Source organism: Tamandua tetradactyla, chromosome 2 (assembly GCF_023851605.1).
Source record: "Tamandua tetradactyla isolate mTamTet1 chromosome 2, mTamTet1.pri, whole genome shotgun sequence".
NCBI lineage: Eukaryota > Metazoa > Chordata > Mammalia > Pilosa > Myrmecophagidae > Tamandua > Tamandua tetradactyla.
Window position 1 is genome coordinate 174,424,385 of NC_135328.1, and position 19,837 is coordinate 174,444,221.

Genomic DNA, 19,837 nt, shown 5'->3' on the forward strand with positions numbered 1-19,837 from the left:
AGATAATCATCTACACTTTATTGGGGCTTTGTTGTTTTCATATATATTAAAAAAACTGAAGCTGGACCAGATAATCTCTAAGATTCCTCTTAAAACCAAAAGTCTGTGTTTTGGGGCACAATGATGAAAATAAAATTTCTGTCCTCAGGGAATTTATAATCAAAAGAGTGAGATCTGCTTACTCAATTAAAATGCGTATATATGGCAATTAGGAGAATTACGAAATACTATGCAAATTTAGAATATTTTACTTGCATATAGTAAGTTCATAATAAACGCTTGAATTAAATTTAGTTAAATAATGATTATTGGTGAATCAAGAGAGGTTTTGTGTAGGAAATGGTAGTTGCTGTAGGTCTTTGGTAGGGAATAGGAGTAAAGGAGAAAGAGATGGAGTGTAGTCCTAGTCCAGATAATGGAAGAAGAACATGAGGCAGGAAATGTGTGTTCGGAGGCAATATGTGTGTTCAGAGAGCAATAAGAAATACCTTGACTCTGTTTTTAGGGGGCTTTGAATTTATTACTGTGTAGGTAGTTGGACCCAAACCTTAGAAAACCTTTAGTATCTGTTAAGGATCTATTTGATCATAGGTAATGAAATATGGCAGGGGCTGGAGAGACTGTTTAAGTATATTTTAGAAACGCCAATATTATGTCTATACTTTCTGACAATCATGATGAATAATAATTAAGTTCTATTTCACATTTAAAAATACTTTATTAGGCTAGAAACGTTCAATTCACTAGCTTTGCAACTTTGCCATATTTCTTCTGTTGAAGATATCTATGGACTGGCATTTGGGGTGATACAGGTGAGTTTTACTCTTATTATCTTTTTTTTTTTTTTCCTCCAGAATAGTGCTTTATTTCTGCTGAGTGTTAATCCTTTGTGATTAAATGATGCTGAATAAGTTTATGTCAGCATTCAGCATAAAGCAAGAGCCTAAGGCTCACTGTTTAAAAACTATTAGTGTCTGTCTCAAGAGCCAGTGTTAGAGTTTCAAATGTGGCACAAATAACCAAGTGGAAAATCTTAGATTTCTCAGAGTAGTAGAATTTCTAAAAGCATTTTATTTAACACTGTAAATGCTAGAATCTCTCTCTTATTTTATATTTGTGGGTATTTTTATTAGATTAGCAGATTATTGTTTTTACCTAATGGTTGGTAAGTTGTAGTAGTATAGTACAGGAAATTCATAAAGCTCTTACATCCATTTATCTAATTTCTTGCAGGTAACTTGTCCAGGAGTGGTGCTGAAAGACAAGGAGGACATCTACCTTAGCATCTGTGTGTTTGGCCAATACAAGAAGACACAATGTGTCCCAGCCAATTTTCCACTGGTCTTCAATGCCAGAATGGTGTTTGAAAAGGTGAGTTCAAATATTAGATTAGGAATTAAAAAAAAAATCCAAGTTTAAATAAAAATCCAGAGCATAAATTATTATTGCTTATGTACTTCTGTTTAATTCAAAATGAAAGTTGTAAGTTAAGTCTGGAAGCTTGAAAATAAATATGTATAATATTATGTATTGAATCAGTTGTCTTTTTTCTTGATTGATGAATTTATTTCTAAAATTGTATTAGTGAGTTTTAAGTAAAACATGATATCTTGAATTCTGAATAATCATTTTCGTTAAAATAGAGAGGAGTCTCATTAATAGATGAGAATGGGTCATATTTTACTTAAGGTTTTCTTGTCATAAAGAAATCTCTGTAAATTTGTTTTTCTTTTTCCCTCCCTAAAACTCCTACTTTTCGTTCATTGTTAACAATTATATTTCTTACTTTTTGCTGTCTGCTTCCCTCCCTCCTTCCTTCTCTCTGCTCTGTATTATATGCTGTTCTAGGCACTGTACATTCATGGTAAATAAAACAAACACCCTGCCCTCTTGGAACTTTCATTATAGTAGGAAAAACAGCCAATAGTCAAGTAATCATATGTATAATGTAATTTTAAATAGTGGTAAGTGTCATGAAGAGAGTAAAGGGAGGGTAAGGGCACAGAAAAGGACTGAGGAATTGGAGTGTGTATGTCTGTTTTAAAGGGTGGTCAGAAAAGGTGATAATATTTAAGCTGAGCCTGAATTATGAGGTAGTGTCATTCATTGGAATGCTTCTGGAGCATTTTAAGCAAAGGTAATAGCAAATATTAAAGGGATCTTGTTGAATATGCTTCATGGGGTAGAGGCACACTGAAAAAGGTATGGGCACAATAACAAATAAGGGAAAGAATGGTAGCATGTGAAGTTGAAAAGGGAGGCAAAGCCTGTAATGAAGTTTACTTTATCTGTAAAAATCTTCCATAGTGATCATGGGAAGCAGAGAAGAAGTGGCAGTTCTCAATATCAAAGGTTTCTTTGATTGGGAAAGGAATGATATTTGGGAATGAGAGAAGATATACAAAGACTATCTTATATATATAAATATCTTCCTTTTACTTCCTCTTCCCCTTCCTGATTTCCCCTACACCCTCCTACCCTAGGTGTTCCCTGAAGCAGTAGACCCTGGAGATGTGGTCGCACAGCTTGAATGTAAGTTTTAAACTTTTAATTTCTTGATTCTAAAACATTTTAGAATTTATTATCCTTATGCTCTTTAATCCTGGGTTAAATTAAAGCTAAAAAGTGTCTAATAAGAATTTAAATCATGATCTAAGACTTTTTTACACTTTTTGGAATTTCAGACTATATGGGGAAATAAATATATATGCTGTAGAGAGGCTTGGAATTATTCCTATTTTTCTGTGTGGAAAACAAAGGCTTATTTTAATTTTTTATTGATTAAGTTGATCTGGAGTGAATGTGATACAAGGACAGAGATTTTGTATTAGGTGGGCTTTCATGCGGAAAACAAAAATATGTCTTTAATCTCATTACAAATGAAGAAAATGAGTGATGGAAGATTACACTAATGATAGCTTATATATGCTTTTGCATTTTGTGTATTTCAGTATATCAATAAATGATTTTAAAGAGAAATTTCTAAGTCTGGATAACAAGAAACTCTCCAAAGTACTAGTAATCAACTATAAAAAGAAATAACTATTTGTAAGAACAGCAGTACAAAATTGTACTCTTGGGAACTGATTCTTCAAACTCTGGGTATGAAATGAAAAGTTGTTTAATTTTTCTTTGTAACTAGAAAAGTATATGGTATAACCCTGTCGGTCTAGTATACAACTGTGGCTAAACAGTAAATCCAGCAGCATTGGTCATCATCATCAACCATATCCTTTCTGCTTCCCCACTATCCCCTGGGACTCTGGCATCGTGGGAACGTGGAGCCTAGCATTGTGTTAAAATATGGACATATCAGGAAGAGCAAGTCCCATGGTCCTCATCTTCATGGAGCTTCTACTGTAGTGACGCTTCAGAGAATACTGACAAGTGTCAATGTTTGATTTATCTTATACTTGTTCTAACACTTGGTGTTGTATCTTTTTCGGCAACAGATTAGGTAGGTGACAGTGTGATGCCAGATGAATATGACTTTTAATATTTGTTCAGTTTTTGGGAAATGGCCTATCTTGAAAATATGAAGATAATAATTTCCCTCATTTTTCTGAAATTCTCCTGTTGAAAAGCAGAATATACTTTCTTTTTGCTATTGAATTTGAAATTTTGAGGCTTTAAGAAGAACAGTTTATGATTATTATCACCTGGAAACATTCTTGCCTTGATTTCTCTGTTTCAGTTTTTCTCTTGGGTCTCTTCTTACCTCATTGGCTTTCTACTTTTTGGTATCCCCAGATTCATCTTTCTTTTCCCTATCGGTATTCCACTGGCTTCATTTCTCTAATCTTTTTTTACTCAGTTTCTCCAGAAACTTGACTTCATTTGTTACTATTCTCTGATGACTTCTACATCCTCCTTTTATTTTATTTGTTTGTTTATTTCAGTTTGTCCTCTAACCTTTTAACGTGAACAATTTAAAATATACCTAAAAATTGAGAGAATGGAATAATGAACTCCCCTGAACCTGTCACCCAGCTCCAATAACTCAAAATTTTGCCAATTTTCATTACTTGCTCAACCTGCCACATTAAAAAAAAGTTGGAATATTTAAAAGTATATTCTAGATGTTGTCATTTCACCAGCAAATCTCTGGTATAATCTTTAACTGATGAAGCCTTTTTTTTTTTTTCCTCCAATATAACCACCATACTGGTATCACACTTAAGGAAATTAAGAACAATTTCTAATGACATTACCTACTTAGTCATGATTCTAATTTCCCCAGTTGTCTCCCCAATTTTTTTTATAGCTGGTTTGTTAGGATCCAATGAGGTGCGGGTCACACGTTACTTATGGCTGTTTATCTCTTAAGTTTTTTTTTAATGTAATATTGTGCCTCTTTTTTTTTCTTTCTTTCTTTCTAATTTCATTTATGTCCCCAACCCTCCTCCCTCTATCATTCTCACATGCAGCTTCATTCAGTGTTTTAACATCATTGTATTACAGTTAGGTAGTATTGTGCTGTCCATTTCTGAGTTTTTGTATTCAGTCCTGTTGCACGGTCTGTATCCCTTCAGCTCCAATTACCTACTATCTTACCCTATTTGTATCTCCTGATGGTCTCTGTTACCAATGAAATATTCCAAGTTTATTCACTAATGTCAGTTCATATTAGTGAGACCATACAGTATTTGTCCTTTTGTTTTTGGCTAGTCTCACTCAACGTAATGTTTTTTATTTCATATATTTGTTACAAAAATTAGATTTCTTTAGAATGTCCTAAATGGAGCTGACTGATTGCTTTCTTAAGAGGTTGTTGAGCTTGTTTCTTTATCACTTGTATTTTGCAAGCTGATAAATGGACCTAAATTCCGGTTAATGTTTTGGGAAGGGGGCAAAAACCTTCATAGTTGGTGCTGTGTACTTACTATTGTATCATATCAAGTGGCAAATAAAGTCTGATTGTCTCAAGTGATGCTAAGATAGATCATTTGGCATTAGGCAACTTCAGCCTGATTTCTCTGTTATAATTTCTTACCAGCTTTTCATCTATTAACTTTAGCATGCTTTGATATCCATATTTTCATTGGGGGTTAAAAAGTGTAATTTTTCAAATATTGCCATTCCTTCTGTATTTATTAGCTGGAATTCTTCTATAAAGGTAATTTTCCTCAACAGCAATTTGATTACCCTGAAATATAGATCCTATAGGAAAAGCAGAAGAATTGCTTCATTGTTCTCCCTTCCTTTTTTCTTTTTTCTTTTTTTTGTTTTATAGTATAATACATATACAAAGCAAAGAAATAAAAAAGCAGTAGTTTTCAAAGCACCCTTCAACAAGTAGTTACAGGACAGATCCATCCCAGAGTTTGTCATGGGCTGCCATATGATCCTCTCAGATTTCTCCTTCTAACTGCCCCAGAATATAGGAGGCTAGGAGGCTTAAATATTTTTTTATCATCACAATCGACTTTTTTTCTCTTCTTTTTTTTGTAAAAAATAACATATATACAAAAAAGTTATACATTTCAAACCACAGCACCACAATTAGTTGTAAAACATATTTCAGAGTTTGACATGGGTGACAGTTCCACAATTTTAGGTTTTTATTTCTAGCTGTTCTAAATACTGGAGACTAAAAGAGATATTAATTTGATGATTCAGCATTAATATTCATATTCATTTGTTAAAACATATCTTCTCTTTATAACTCCACCATCACCTTTGATCTTTCCATCCCTCTTTTTAGGGGTGTTTGGGCTATGGCTATTCTAAATTTTTCATATTGGAAGGGTCTGTCACTAATATGGGATAGGGAGATGGAACTTGTCATGGTCAGCTTCATGTGTCAGCTTGGCCAAGTGGTGGTACCTGTTTGGTTGGGCAAGTGCCGGCCTGTTGCAATGAGGACATTTCATAGAATTAGATCATGATCACGTCAGCTGCATCCACAGCTGATTCCATTTGTAATCAGTCAAGGGGAGTGTCTTCTGCAATGAGTGATGCTCAGTCTAATCACTGGAAGTCTTTTAAAGAGGATTCCAAAGAGACAGGCAGTTCAACTGGCAAGCCTCTCCCATGGAGTTCATCCAGACCCTCCATCGGAATCGTCAACTTCTCAGCCTGCCCTGCGGATTTTGGACTCTGCGTTCACGCGGTCACATGAGATGCTTTTATAAATTTTATATTTGTGAGTGTTCCCTATTGATTCTGTTTCTCTAGAGAATCCTAACTAATACGTCTTGGTACCAGGAGTGGTTCTTAAGAAACAGAATCTTAAAAATGGGATTTTATGAATGGTTTTCTACTCTAACTGGACTCAGAGGCACTAAGGACTCTGATTCCCATAATCAGAATGACACTCCCAATCCATGGAGTGAGTTGGCAAAAGAGATAGTCAAAATATCACCATTCGATTCTCCTAATGCTTCCCTATACGAAGCCAGGCTCTGGGGGATAATGTCTTTGCCACCTTTACAGAGTTTTGTGGAAATAAGAGGTATAGAGATGTTGACTGGTTGTTGTTAGATATGGTGGCTACATTAAGGAGTGAAAGGGATGGGCTTAAGTCTTCAAACGAGAAGCTTAAGTGCCATCTGACAGATGTAGACGTTTCTATGAGTATCCTGAAGGAAAAATCTTATTTCCTGTAGGCATAGACTTGAGATCTCTGAAAATCCGACTCAGAATCTTATTGTTAGAGTAGCAACTTTACAATGTAAGCTGAAATCTCAATGTTGCATGGTGTCTGCTGTTAAAGTGAGGGCATTGATTGGAAAGAAGTGGGACCCTGAAAAATGGGATGGTAACATATGGATTGATAATGATGTTGGGGGTGAGGTTAAAACCCTAGGTTATGCTGAATCTTCTCTAGATAACCCTGTAATAGTTTGCCCTGAGGACACAGCTGCCCCACCTCCAACCTGCCTTGAGGAGTTGGCCACCCAACCTCCTCCTGAAGGGGTTAGCCTAAAGTAATTAATCCTGTTTCACCAGATGAAACTGCAAATTAAGACCCCGAAGCAAATGGCTTGGAAGATGTTTCTAATTCTTTTCATGATCCACCCCCACCACTCCTCATTTCTTCCAGACCTATAAGTAAACTAAAGTCCCAACAGGCCCCTAAAGGTGAGGTACAAAGTATCACACAGGAGGAAGTACGTTATACTCCAAAAGAACTGTGTGAGTTTTCCAATTTTTATAGACAGAAATCAGGGGAATATGTGTGGCAATGGATTTTAAGGGTGTGGGATAATGGTGGGAGGAATACAAGGCTGGATCAGCTGAATTTATTGATATGGGCCCACTAAGCAGAGATTCTGCATTCAATGTTATAGATCGAGGGGTTAGAAAAAGTATTAACAGTTTGTTTGGATGGTTGTTTGAAACATGCATCAAAAGGTGGCCAACATTACCTGAGGTTGAAATGCCAGAACTGCCCTGGTATAATGTAGATGAGGGGATCCAGAGGCTTAGAGAGATTGGAATGTTAGAGTGGATTTATCATGGAAAGCCTGCTCTTACACCCCAGGAATGTCCAGAAGATGCACCTTTTACCAGAATAGAAATAAATTTGTGAGACTAGCACCATCATCCCTGGGAGCTCTGTGGTTGCACTTCTGTGTAGGTCAGATATTACTGTAGGAACTGCTGTCACTGAGCTGGAATCTTTAAACATGATGGGGATGACGGGATCCCGAGTTGGCAGAAGCCAGGTGGCAGCACTTAATCGCCAAAGACAGGGTAGACATGGCTTATTATAATAGACAGCAAACTCAAAGTAGGAGTCAAAATAATCGGACTTGCAGAGATTTGTGGCATTGGCTAGTAAATCATGGGGTACCTAGAAATACAATGGAAGGGCAGTCTACTAAATTCTTGTTTGAGTTGTATAAACTTTTAAAAGAGTTGTAGGTCAAGTGAACAGAATTCTAACCTGAATTACAAAAACAAAGAGTCATGGCCGCTTAATCAATTTTCAGGCTTGAGACAATTTACAGACCCAGAGCCCCTTGAATGAAGGGGAGGCCAGGTCCCTTTGGGGGATAACCCCGTTACACTGCTACAAATTTATACTGTTCATCTTCCTTTAGGCCTTCCCCAAGGAGACCTCTGGCCTTTTACCAGGGTAACTGTGCATTGGGGTTAAGGAAATGATCATATATTTCAGGGATTATTAGACACTGGTTCAGAAGTGACATTAATTCCAGGGGACCCAAAATGTCACTCTGGTTCACCAGTCAGAGTGGGGGCTTATGGAGGCCAGGTGATCAATGAAGTTTTAGCTCAGGTCTGTCTCAACAGTGGGTCCAGTGGACCCCTGGACCCATTATGTAGTTATTTCCCCAGTTCCAGAATGTATAATTGGTATAGACATACTGAGCAACTGGCAGAATCCCCACATTGGCTCTCTAACTCGTGCAGTGAGGGCTATTATGGTGGGAAAGGCCAAGTGGAAGCCACTAGAACTGCCCCTACTGAGAAAAATATAAATCAGAAGCCATACCAGATTCCTGGAGGGATTGCAGAGATTACTGCTACTCTTAAGGACTTGAAGGATGCAGGGGTGGTGATTCCCACCACATCCCCATTCAACTCTCCTATTTGGCCTGTGTGCAAAACAGATAGGTCATGGAGGATGACAGTGGATTATCATAAGCTCAATCAGGGAGTAACTGAATTTGCAGCTGCTGTTCCAGATGTGGTATCATTGCTTGATCAAATCAATACATCCCCTGGTACCTGGTATGCAGCTATTGATCTGGCAAATGCTTTTTTCTCAATAGCTATTAGTAAGGACCACCAGAAACAGTTTGCTTTCAGTTGGCATGGTCAGCAATATACTTTCACTGTCTTACCTCAGGGGTATATCAATTCTCCAGCCCTATATCATAATCTTGTCTGCAGGGATCTTGATCATTTCTCCCTCCCATAAGAATCACACTGGTCCATTATATTGATGATATCATGTTGATTGGACCTAGTGAGCAAGAAGTAAAACTACTCTAAACTTACTGGTAAGGCATTTGCATGTCAGAGGATGGAGATAAAGCCAACAAAAATACAGGGACCTTCCACCTCTGAAATTTCTAGATTCCGAGTGGTGTGGAGCATGTCGAGATATCCCTTCTAAGGTGAAGGATAAGTTGCTGCATCTGGCCCCTCCTACGACCAAAAAAGAGGCAAAATGCCTAGTTGGTCTCTTTGGATTTTGGCAACAACATATTCTTCATTTGGGTGTGCTACTCTGGCCCATTTATCGAGTGACCAGAAAAGCTGCTAATTTTGAGTGGGGACCTGAATAAGAGGAGGCCTGTGACAGATCCAGGCTTCTGTACAAGTTGCTCTGCCACTTGGGCCGTATGATCCAGCAGATCCAGTGGTACTGGAAGTGTCAGTGGCAAATACAGATGCTGTCTGGAACCTTTGGCAGGTCCCTATAGGGGAATCACAGCGCAGATCCATAAGATTTTGGAACAAAGCCTCACCATCTGCTGCAAATAACTACTCTCCTTTTGATAAACAGCTTTTGGCCTGCTGCTGGGCCTTAGTAGAGACTGAACACTTAACCATGGGACACCAAGTTACCACGTGTTCTAGCTTGCTAGCTGCCAGAATGCAATATACCAGAGATGGGATGGCTTTTAAAAAAGGGGAATTTAATAAGTTGCCAGTTTACAATTTTAAGGCCGAGAAAATGTCCCAGTGAAAACAAGTCTATAGAAATGTCCAATAAAAGGCATCCAGGGAAAGATAGCTTGGTTCAAGAAGGCCAATGAAGTTCACGGTTTCTTTCTCAAGTGGAAGGGCACATGGCGAACACAGTCAGAGTTTCTGTCTCAGCTGGAAGAGCACATGGTGAACACGACATCATCTGCTAGCTTTCCCTCCTGGCCTCTGGTTTCATGAAGCTCCCCAGAAAGTGTTTTCCTTCTTCATCTCCAAAGGTTCACTGGCTCATGGACTCCCTGCTTTGTGGTGCTGCTCTCTCTGAATCTCTTTTTTTCTCCAAAATGTTTCCTCTTTTATAGGACTCCAGAAACTGATCAAGACCCACCCAAATGAGTGGAGACATGTCATCACCTAATCCAGTTTAACAAGCACTCATGATTATTAAATCACATCTCCAGGGAGATGATCTGATTACAGTTTCAAACATACAGTATTAAATAGGGATTATTCTGCTTTTATGAAATGGAATTTAGATTAGAACATGGCTTTTCTAGGGGACATACATTCTTTCAAAGCAGCACACCATGAGACCTGAGTTGCCTATCATGAGCTGGGTGTTGTCTGACCCACTAAGCCATAAAGTTGGACGTGCACAGCAGCACTCTTGTAAAATGAAAATGGTATATACGAGATAGGGCCAGAGCAGGTCCTGAAGGCACAAATAAGTTACATGAGGAAGTGGCCCAAATACCTGTGGTCTGCACTCTTGCCACTTTACCTTCTCTTTCCCAGACCAAAGCTATGGCCTCTTGGGGTGTTCCTTACAGTGAATTAACTGAGGAAGAGAAAACTCAGGCCTGGTTTACAGATGGTTCAGTATGATATGCAGGTACCACCCGAAAGTGGGCAGCTGCAGCACTACAACCCCTTTCTGGGGTGTTCTTGAAGGACATTGGTGAGGAGATCCTCCCAGTGGGCAGAACTTCAAGCAGTGCATCTGGTTGTTTATTTTGTTTGGAAGGGAAACTGGCCACAGCTGCTGTTGCTAATGGTTTGGCTGGATGGTCAGGAACTTGGAAAGACCATAATTGGAAAATTGGTGACAAAGAGATCTGGGGAAGAAGTATGTGGATAGACCTTTCTGAGTGGGCTAAAAACGTGAAGATATTTGTGTTCCATGTGAATGCGTGCCAGAGGGTGAGTTCAGCAGAGGAAGGTTTTAATAATCAAGTGAATAAGATGACCCAGTCTGTGGATACCAGTGAGCCTCTTTCCCCAGCAACTCCTGTCATTGCCCAGGGCTCATGAACAAAGTGGCCATGGTGGTAGGAATGGAGGTTATGCATGGGCTCAGCAACATGGACTTCCATTCACCAAGGCTGACTTGGCTACAGCCACTGCTGAGTGCCCAATCTTCCAGCAGCAGAGACCTACACTCAGCCCCTGATATAGCACCACTTCCCTAGGTGACCAGCCAGCTACATAAACATTTATGATTGTTATTTCCTCTTGGTGGATTGTCCCTTTTTTTTTATATGGAGTGTCCTTTTTTGTCTCTTATGATGTCTTTGCATTTAAAGTCTATTTTATCTGATATCAGTATAGCTACTTCTCCTTTCTTTTGGTTACAGCTTTCATAGAACATCTTTTTCCATTCTTTCACTTATAATCTAATTTGTGTTCCTGAGTCTAAGATGTAGCTCTTGGAAACAGCATGTAGATGACTATGTTTTTAATCTGTTCTGCCAGTCTATATTTTAATTTTTTTTTAATTATTATTTTTTTTACATGGGCAGGCACTGGGAACCGAACCCAGGTCCCTGGCATGGCAGGCAACGACTCTGCCACTGAGCCACCGTTGCCCACCCTGACAGCCTGTATTTTTAGTTAATGAGTTTAGTCTGTTAATGTTCTAAGTAATTACTTTAAAGGCAGTTTTTGACTCTACCATCTTATCCTTTAGTTTTTGTCAGATGTATATAATCTTTTCCTTCTCTGCCTTTTTAACCTTTAAGTTACCATTACTTGTATTCTTCATTCTGTGCTCTCCTTCAGACCTCCCTTGCTTGTCTTTTTTTTTAGCTGATAGGATTCCCTTTAGTATTTCTTGTAGAGCAGATCTCTTGTTGACCAGTTCTCTCAATCTGTGTTTATCTGAAGATTTTAATCTGTTCTTTAATTCTGAAGGATAACTTGGATGAATAAAGAATTCTTGGAAAAAACGTTTCTCATTCAGGATCTTTAACATATCATCCCACTGCTTTCTTGCTTCCATGGTTCCTGTTGAGTCATCTGAAGTCAGTCTTATGTGTTTTCCCTTTTATGTAGTAGATTACTTTTCTTGTACTACTTTCAGGACTTCCATTTCTCTTCAGCATTGGACAGTTTGATTGTTATGTGTCTTAGAGTAGGCTTATTAGGATTTATTCTGTTTGAAGTTTGCTGGGCCTCTTTGATTTGTGCACTTATCATTTATAAGGTTGGGAAGTTTTCCCTGATTGTATCTTCAACTAACTTTCCTAGCTCTTTTCTCCTTCTGGGACACCAGTGAGTCTTATATTTGTGTGCTTTTTGTTATCTCTCATTTCCCTAAGATCCAGTCGCAGTTTTTCCTGTCTTTCCTGCCATTTGTTCTTTTGTATGCTCTAGTTCAATTGTTCTGTCTTCAAGCTCTCTTACTTTTCCTTGTGCTTCTTTGAATCTGCTATCATAATGTCTCTGGTATATTTCTAACTTGGTCTACTGTATTTTTCATTTCTGTGAGATTTGCCATTTTCTGTTTAATCTTCAAATTCTTCTTTGTGCTCTTCTAGTGTCTTCTTGATATCTTTTATTTCTTTATAAATATCCTTGAATAGTTGTTCCATTTTCTTTGTCCCCTCTGGAGTTTAATTTGGTCCTTTGGCTGGGCCATTTCTTCTTGTATCTTCACGTGCTTTGTGATTTTGGGTTGCTTTTGGAGCATTTGATTATGTTAATATGGTTATTTAGCAAGTTCAGTCATAAGTTTTGTATTTACTTTTAGTTTTATTTTGAAGGTTTCCTTTTGCAATTGACTTCTTGGTTATTCCCCATTAAACCAAGGTCCAGATCTCATGCAGGGGGTACAATTCAACTTGAGGATCTATTGGAAGCTAGGCTGGGGTGTATGGGTGCTTCACTGGTACAACGACCACACACCACGTGAGAGAATCGGGCTTGAGTTCCAGGCTTGGACCAGCCCACCTACCCCCCCAAAAGATAATAATAATAAAATGTAAAAATACATAATAAAAAATATGAGAAAACAAGAAAACACACCTCAATGGAAGTAGGCCACCTCAATGGAAGTAGGCCTGAGAATCAGAAAGAGACATCCCAAGTTGTATTGGGAGTGAACTCAGACTGGTGTCCACCAAAGGGAGAGAAAATTTAAGGAAGAATTAATAGAAATAAGTTCAATTAAATCAAATAATAAGAAATGATATATGATAAAGAAATAAAAAATAATCATTAAAGTATATATAAAATAAAAATAAAAGCAATAAAAAACATACTATTAAAATATATAGAAAATATATTTAAAGAAAGGTCAGAAAAAGAAAAAAATATTAGAAAAATAAAAATAAAAACTCGGGCAGAAAGGTAGTTAGCCTCCTTGCACTTACCCCTTCTTCCCAGCAGGTGGCGATGCTAAGGCTCTCCCTCCCCTCAGGTCCACCCCTCCTGGACTGCAGGGATTCAGAGAGGGTGTGTGCAGCTGGGGAGCTGATCCTAGCCAGAGGCACCTGAATCACTGGCCCTGGTTCCCAGGACTGGGGAGCCAACCAGCGCCTGGGGAATCAGCCAACCTGCAATGCCTGGCTCCCAGCTGGTCTTCTAGACACTGTGCCCGCGGTGCTGGCTATTCCCAGCATGACTGGACAATTGCTCCTCATGCCCAGAGGACCGGCCCTCCATGGTGGTTGATTGGGTCCTCCTCCAGGCTTGCTGTGGGCACTGTCGACTGCATACCTGTGTAGGGAGGTTTCTCCAGCCAGTAGCTGTGGCAGGGTGGAGTGAAAGGATGATGAATTCCCTCTGATCCACACCTCCCCTCACCCCACAGCCCACCTTCAGTGGGGATCACAGTCAGTCCATCCACCGTGCTCTCTCTGTCCCCATTACACCACCTCTCTCCTCCCCCCAAAATCCTAGAGACCCTATTTGTTTGCTCAAACTCTGTGATGGTCTGGTTCATGTGTCAGCTTGGCCAGGTGGTGGTGCCTGGTTGTTAGGTAAGTGCTGGCCTCTCTGTTGCTGTGAGGACATTTCATGGACTTAAATCAAGACCATGTTCGCTGCATCCACAGCAGATTGCATTTGCAGTCAGCTAAGGGCAGTGTCTTCTGCAATGAATGACACTTAATCTAATCACTGGAAGGCTTTTAAGAGGATTCAGAAGAGACAATTACTCTTCCTGCTTCAGCCAGCCAGCCTTTCCTGAGAGTTCATTGAGGACCTTCATTGGAGCTGCCAACTTGCACCTTGTCCTACAGATCTTGGGACTCTTATATCCCCATGGTTGCCCAGCCAGCCTCTCCTGAGAATTCATTGAGGTCCTTCATTGGAACTGCCAGCTTGTGGCCTTCCCTACAGATCTTGGATTCTTACATCCACATGGATGCGTGAGACACTTTTATAAATTTTATATTTACAGATACCTCCTGCTGATTCTGTTTCTCTAGAGAACCCTAGCTAATACAGCTTGATACCGGGCGTGGTTCTTAAGAAACAGAATCTTAAAAATGGGTTTTTGCAACTGGTTTTCTACTCTACACTAGACTCAAAGGCACTAATGACTCTGTTTCCCATAATCAGGATGGCATTGCCAGTCCATGGGATGAGCTGGCAAAAAAGATAGTCAAAATATCACCATTCAGTTCTGCTAATTGTACTCTTAAATGAGGTTAAGCTCTGGGTCATAATGTTTTTGACACTCTTATGGAGCTTTGTGGAATTAAGAGGTATAGAGATGTTGGCTGGTTGTTGTTAGATATGCTGGATATATTGATGAGAGAAAGGGATGAGCCAAAGGCTTCAAATGAGAAGCTTACGTGCTGTATGACAGATAGAAAAATTTCTATGAGTGCTGTGAAGGAAAATCTTATTTCCTGTAGCTGCAGACTTGAGATCTCTGAAAATCTGATTCAGAGTCACATTGTTAGAGTAGCAACTTTACAACTTAAACTGAAATCTCAACCTTGCATGGTATCTGTCATTAAAGTGAGGTCATTGATTGGAAAGGAGTGGGGCACTGAAAAATGAAATGGTGACATATGGATTGATAATGATGTCTGTGGAGACATTGAAACCCTATATTGTGCTGAGTCTTTTCTAAATAACCCTGTAATAGTCTGTCCTGAGGATATAGCTGCCCCACATCCAGCCTACCTTGAGGAGTTGGCCACCCAACCTCCACCTGAAGGTAATAACGCCTGTAAAGCACATTATTACCCCATGGGAAAACAGCCCTTGCTCTGCTGCCTGGAGTGATTAGTCCTGTTTCACCAGATGAAATTGCAAACGAATGCCCTGAAGTAACTGGGTTGAAAGATACCTCTAATTCTTTTCATGACCCATCTCCACCCTTCTTTTCTTCCAGACGTATAACTAGACTGAAATCCCAATAGGCCCCAAAAGGTGAGGTATGAAGCATCACGCATGAGGAGGTACACTATACTCCAAAAGAACTGCATGAATTTTACAGTTTATATAGACAGAAATCAGGGGAATATGTGTGGGAATGGATTTTAAGGGTGTGGGATAATAGTAAAAGCAATATAAAGCTGGATCAGGCTGAATTTATTGATATGGGCTTACTAAGCAAAGATTCTGCATTCTGTGTTACAACGTGAGGGGTTAGAAAAGGCATTAATGTTTGTATGAATAATTGGCTGAAATGTGGATCAAAGGGTAGCTGACATTACCTGAGGTTGAAATGCCAGAACTGCCTTGGTATAATGTGGAAGAGGGGATCCAGCTGCTTAGAGAGATTGGATTTATCATGGAAAGCATGCTCATACAACTCAGGAATGTCCAGTGGATGCACCTTTTACTTGAACTGTGAGAAATAAACTTGCAAGACTAGCTCCATCATCCCTGAAGAGCTCTGCAGTCACCCTTCTCTGTAGATCAGATATTGCTGTGGGTACTGCTGTCACTGAGCTGGAATCCTTAAACACAATGAGAATGATCAGATCACAAGTTTGCAGAAGCCAGGTGGCAGCCCTTCATCACCAAAGAGGCTATCGTAATGGACAACAGACTCAAATCAGGAGTCCAAATAATCTGACTCCCAGAGACTTTTGACATTGGCTAGTAGTAGATCAAGTATAATAGATGGGCAGTCTACTTAATTCTTGTTTGATCTGTATAAACAGAAGAGTTCTAGGTCAAGTGAGCAGAAGTCTAACTTGAGTTACAAAAAACAGAGTCACAGCCCCTTAGTCAATTCCCAGACTTGAGGCAGTTTACAGACTCAGAGCACCTTGAATGAAGGGAAGGCCAGGTCCCTTTGTGGGAGGACCCTGTTATACTGCCACAAATTTGTACTTTTAATCTTCCTCCAAGCCTTCCCCAAGGATACTGCTGGCCTTTTACCAGGGTAACTATGCATTGGGGTTAAGGAAATGATCAAATATTTTGGGGATTGTTTGACACTGGTTCAGAAGTGACATTCATTCCAGGGGACGAAAACATCACTCTGGTCTACCAGTCAGAGTGGGGTCTTAAAGGAGGCCAGGTGATCAATGGAGTTTTAGCTCAGGTCCATCTCACAATGGGTCCAATGGGTCCCTGGACCCATTCCGTAGTTATTTCCCCAGTTCCAGAATGTATAATTGGTATAGACATACTGAACAACTGACAGAATCCCCACATTGGCTCTCTTGCTTGTGGACTGAAGGGTATTATGGTAGGAAAGGCCAAAGTGGAAGCCACTAGAACTGTCCCTATCTAGAAAAATAGTAATCAGAAGCAATACTGGATTCCTGGAGGAATTGCAGAATTAGTGCCACTCTTAAGGATTTGGAGGATGCAGGGGTGGTGATTCCCACCACATCCCTCTTCAACTCTTTATTTGGCCTGTGCAGGAAGCAGATGGGTCTTGGAGGATGGCAGTGGATTATCATTAACTCAACCAGGTGGTGATTCCAATTACAGCTGCTATTCCGGATGTGGTATCATTGCTTGGGCAAATAAACACATCCCCTGGTATCTGATATGTAGCTATTGATCTGGCAAATGCTTTTTCCTCAATAGCTGTTAGTAAGGACCACTAGAAACAGTTTACTATGAGCTTGCAAGGTCAGCAATATACTTTCCCTGTCCTACCTCAGGGGTATATCAGCTCTACAGCCCTATGTCATATTCTTGTCTGCCGGGACCTTGGTTGTTTCTCTCTCCCACAAGACATCACAGTGGTCCATTATATTGATGATATCATGTTGATTGGACCTAGTAAGCAAGAGGTAGCAACTACTGTAGACTTATTAGTAAGACATTTGTGTGTTAGAGGATGGGAGATAATCCAACAAAAGTATAGGGGCCTTCCACCTCAGTGAAATTTCTAGGTGTCCAGTGGTATGGAGCATGTTGAGATATCCCTTCTAAGGTGAAGGATAAGTTGCTGCATCTGGCCCCTCTGACACCCATAAAGAGAGGCACAATGCCTAGTTGGTTTCTTTGGATTTTGGAGACAACATATTACTCATTTGGGAGTGCTACTCTGGCCCATTTATTGAGTGACCAACAGAACAGCTAGTTTTTTTTGTTTGTTTGTTTGTTTTTAACTTTTTTTTATTAATTAAAAAAATTAACAAACAAAACATTTAGAAATCATTCCATTCTACATATATAATCAGTAGTTCTTAATATCATCACATAGTTGCATATTCATCATTTCTTAGTACATTTGCATTGATTTAGAAAAAGAAATAAAAAGACAACAGAAAAAGAAATAAAATAATAATAGAGAAAAAAAACTATACGTACCATACCCCTTACCCCTCGCTTTCATTTACCACTATTTCAAACTGAATTTATTTTAACATTTGTTCCCCCTATTATTTATTTTTATTCCATATGTTCTACTCTTCTGTTGATATAGTAGCTAAAAGGAGCATCAGACATAAGATTTTCACATTCACAGAGTCTCATTGTGAAAGCTATATCATTGTTCAATCATCATCAAGAAACATGGCTACTAGAACACAGCACTACATTTTCAGGCAATTCCCTCCAGCCTCTCCACTACATCTTGAACAACAAGGTGATATCTACTTAATGTGTAAGAATAACCTCCAGGATAACCTCTGGACTCTGTTTGGAATCTCTCAGCCATTGACACTTTGTCTCATTTTACTCTTCCCCCTTTTGGTCAAGAAGGTTCTCTCAGTCTCTTGATGTTAATTCTCAGCTCATTCTAGGGTTTTTCTCAGTCCTTTGATGCTGAGTCTCAGCTCATTCCAGGATCTTTGTCCCACGTTGCCAGGAAAGTCCACACCCCTGGGAGTCATGTCCCACGCAGAGAGGGGGAGGGTGGTGAGACTGCTCATCATATTGGCTGGAGAGAGAGGCCACATCTGAGCAACAAAAGAGGCTCTTTTGGGGGTGACTCTTAGGCCTGAATTTTAAGTAGACTTGACCTATCTTTTGTGGGGTTAAGTTTCATGTGAACAAACCCCAAGACTGGAGGCTCAGCCTATAGCTTTGGTTGTCCACACTGCTTGTGAGAATATCAAGAATTCAACTTGGGGAAGTTGAATTTCTCCCCTCTCTCACCGTTCCCTGAAGGGGTGTGCTGGATTGAAAGGAAGTATGCCCCCTAAGAAAAGTCATGTTTTAATATAAATCCCATTTCTTAAAGGTAGAATAGTCTCTATTCAATGCTGTGTATTTGGGACTGTGATGGGATCATCTCCCTGGTTGATGAGATTTAGTTAAGAACGGTTGTTAAACTGGATTAGGGGATGACATGTCTCCACCCATCTGAGTGGGTCTTGATTAGTTTCTGAAGTCCTATAAAAGAGGAAACATTTTGGAGAGAGGGATTCAGAGAGAGCAGAGAATGCTGCAACACTACAAAGCAGAGAGTCCACCAACCAGCGACCTTTGGAGATGAAGAAGGAAGATGCCTCCCGGGGAGCTTCATGAAATAGGAAGCCAGGAGAGAAAGCTAGCAGATGACGCCGTGTTCGCCATGTGCCCTTCCAGCTGAGAGAGAAGCCCTGACTGTGTTCGCCATGTGCCTTCTCACTTGAAAGAGAAACCCTGAACTTCATCGGCCTTCTTGAACCAAGGTATCTTTCCCTAGATGCCTTTGATTGGACATTTCTTTAGACATGTTTTAATTGGGACAGTTTCTTGGCCTTAGAACTGTAAACTTGCAACTCATTAAATTCTCCCTTTTAAAAGCCATTCCATTTCTGGTATATTGCATTCCAGCAGCTAGCAAACTAGAACAAGGGGGCTTGCAAATACTTTTCCAGTCACTGATCAAATCATTCTGGGATTCATCGGGGCATCACTCTGGACAAACCAACAAAATCTCATGTGCTACCTGAGATTCCAAGTACTTATGACATTCAATCAAACTATCTACATGAGTTATATTAGGAAATGCTCTAGTCAAAATATGAATTTTGTAACAAATAAACATTTTTTGCTTTAGTCTCACACATAAGGTGACATTTTAAAGTATTAGTTATCATCTGTTTTCAGCACCCTGAAATAATGACAATCCTTTGTTCTTCCTCATGCAAAAACATTTTTAAAATTTGTACATTGTACATTTCACTATTGTTATACACTCTAGGCATTCCTAGGTTATAGAACAGCTAGTTTTGAGTGGGGACCTGAACAAGAGGATGCTCTGCAACAGGTCCAGGCTGCTGTACAAGTTGCTTTGCCACTTGGACCATATGATCCAGCAGATCCAGTGGTGCTGGAAGTGTCAGTGGCAAATAGAGATGCTTTCTGGAGCCTTTGGGAGGCCCCTATAGGAGAATCACAACACAGACCCTTAGGATTTTGGAGCAAAGCTTTACCATTTGGTACAGATAACTACTCTCCTTTTGAGAAACAGTTTTTGGCCTGCTACTAGGCCTTAGTAGAAACTGAACACTTAACCAAGAGCTACTAGGTTACCATGAGACCTGAGTTGCCTATCATGAGCTAGGTGTTATCTGAC

At 39.7% G+C, this 19,837-nt stretch overlaps 1 protein-coding gene across 7 annotated transcripts in view; it reads left to right on the forward strand.

Moving 5' to 3' along the window:
- The window catches only part of SPATA6 (spermatogenesis associated 6), a 211,618-nt gene that overhangs the window by 20,439 nt on the left and 171,342 nt on the right, over positions 1-19,837 (forward strand). For all 7 annotated transcript variants that reach the window (XM_077149739.1, XM_077149740.1, XM_077149735.1 and 4 more), the window contains exons 2-3: positions 1,234-1,371; positions 2,484-2,532. In XM_077149739.1, the coding sequence (XP_077005854.1) occupies positions 1,357-1,371; positions 2,484-2,532 (64 nt within the window). In that variant the 5' untranslated portion in view covers positions 1,234-1,356. The remainder of the gene's footprint in view (positions 1-1,233; positions 1,372-2,483; positions 2,533-19,837) is intronic.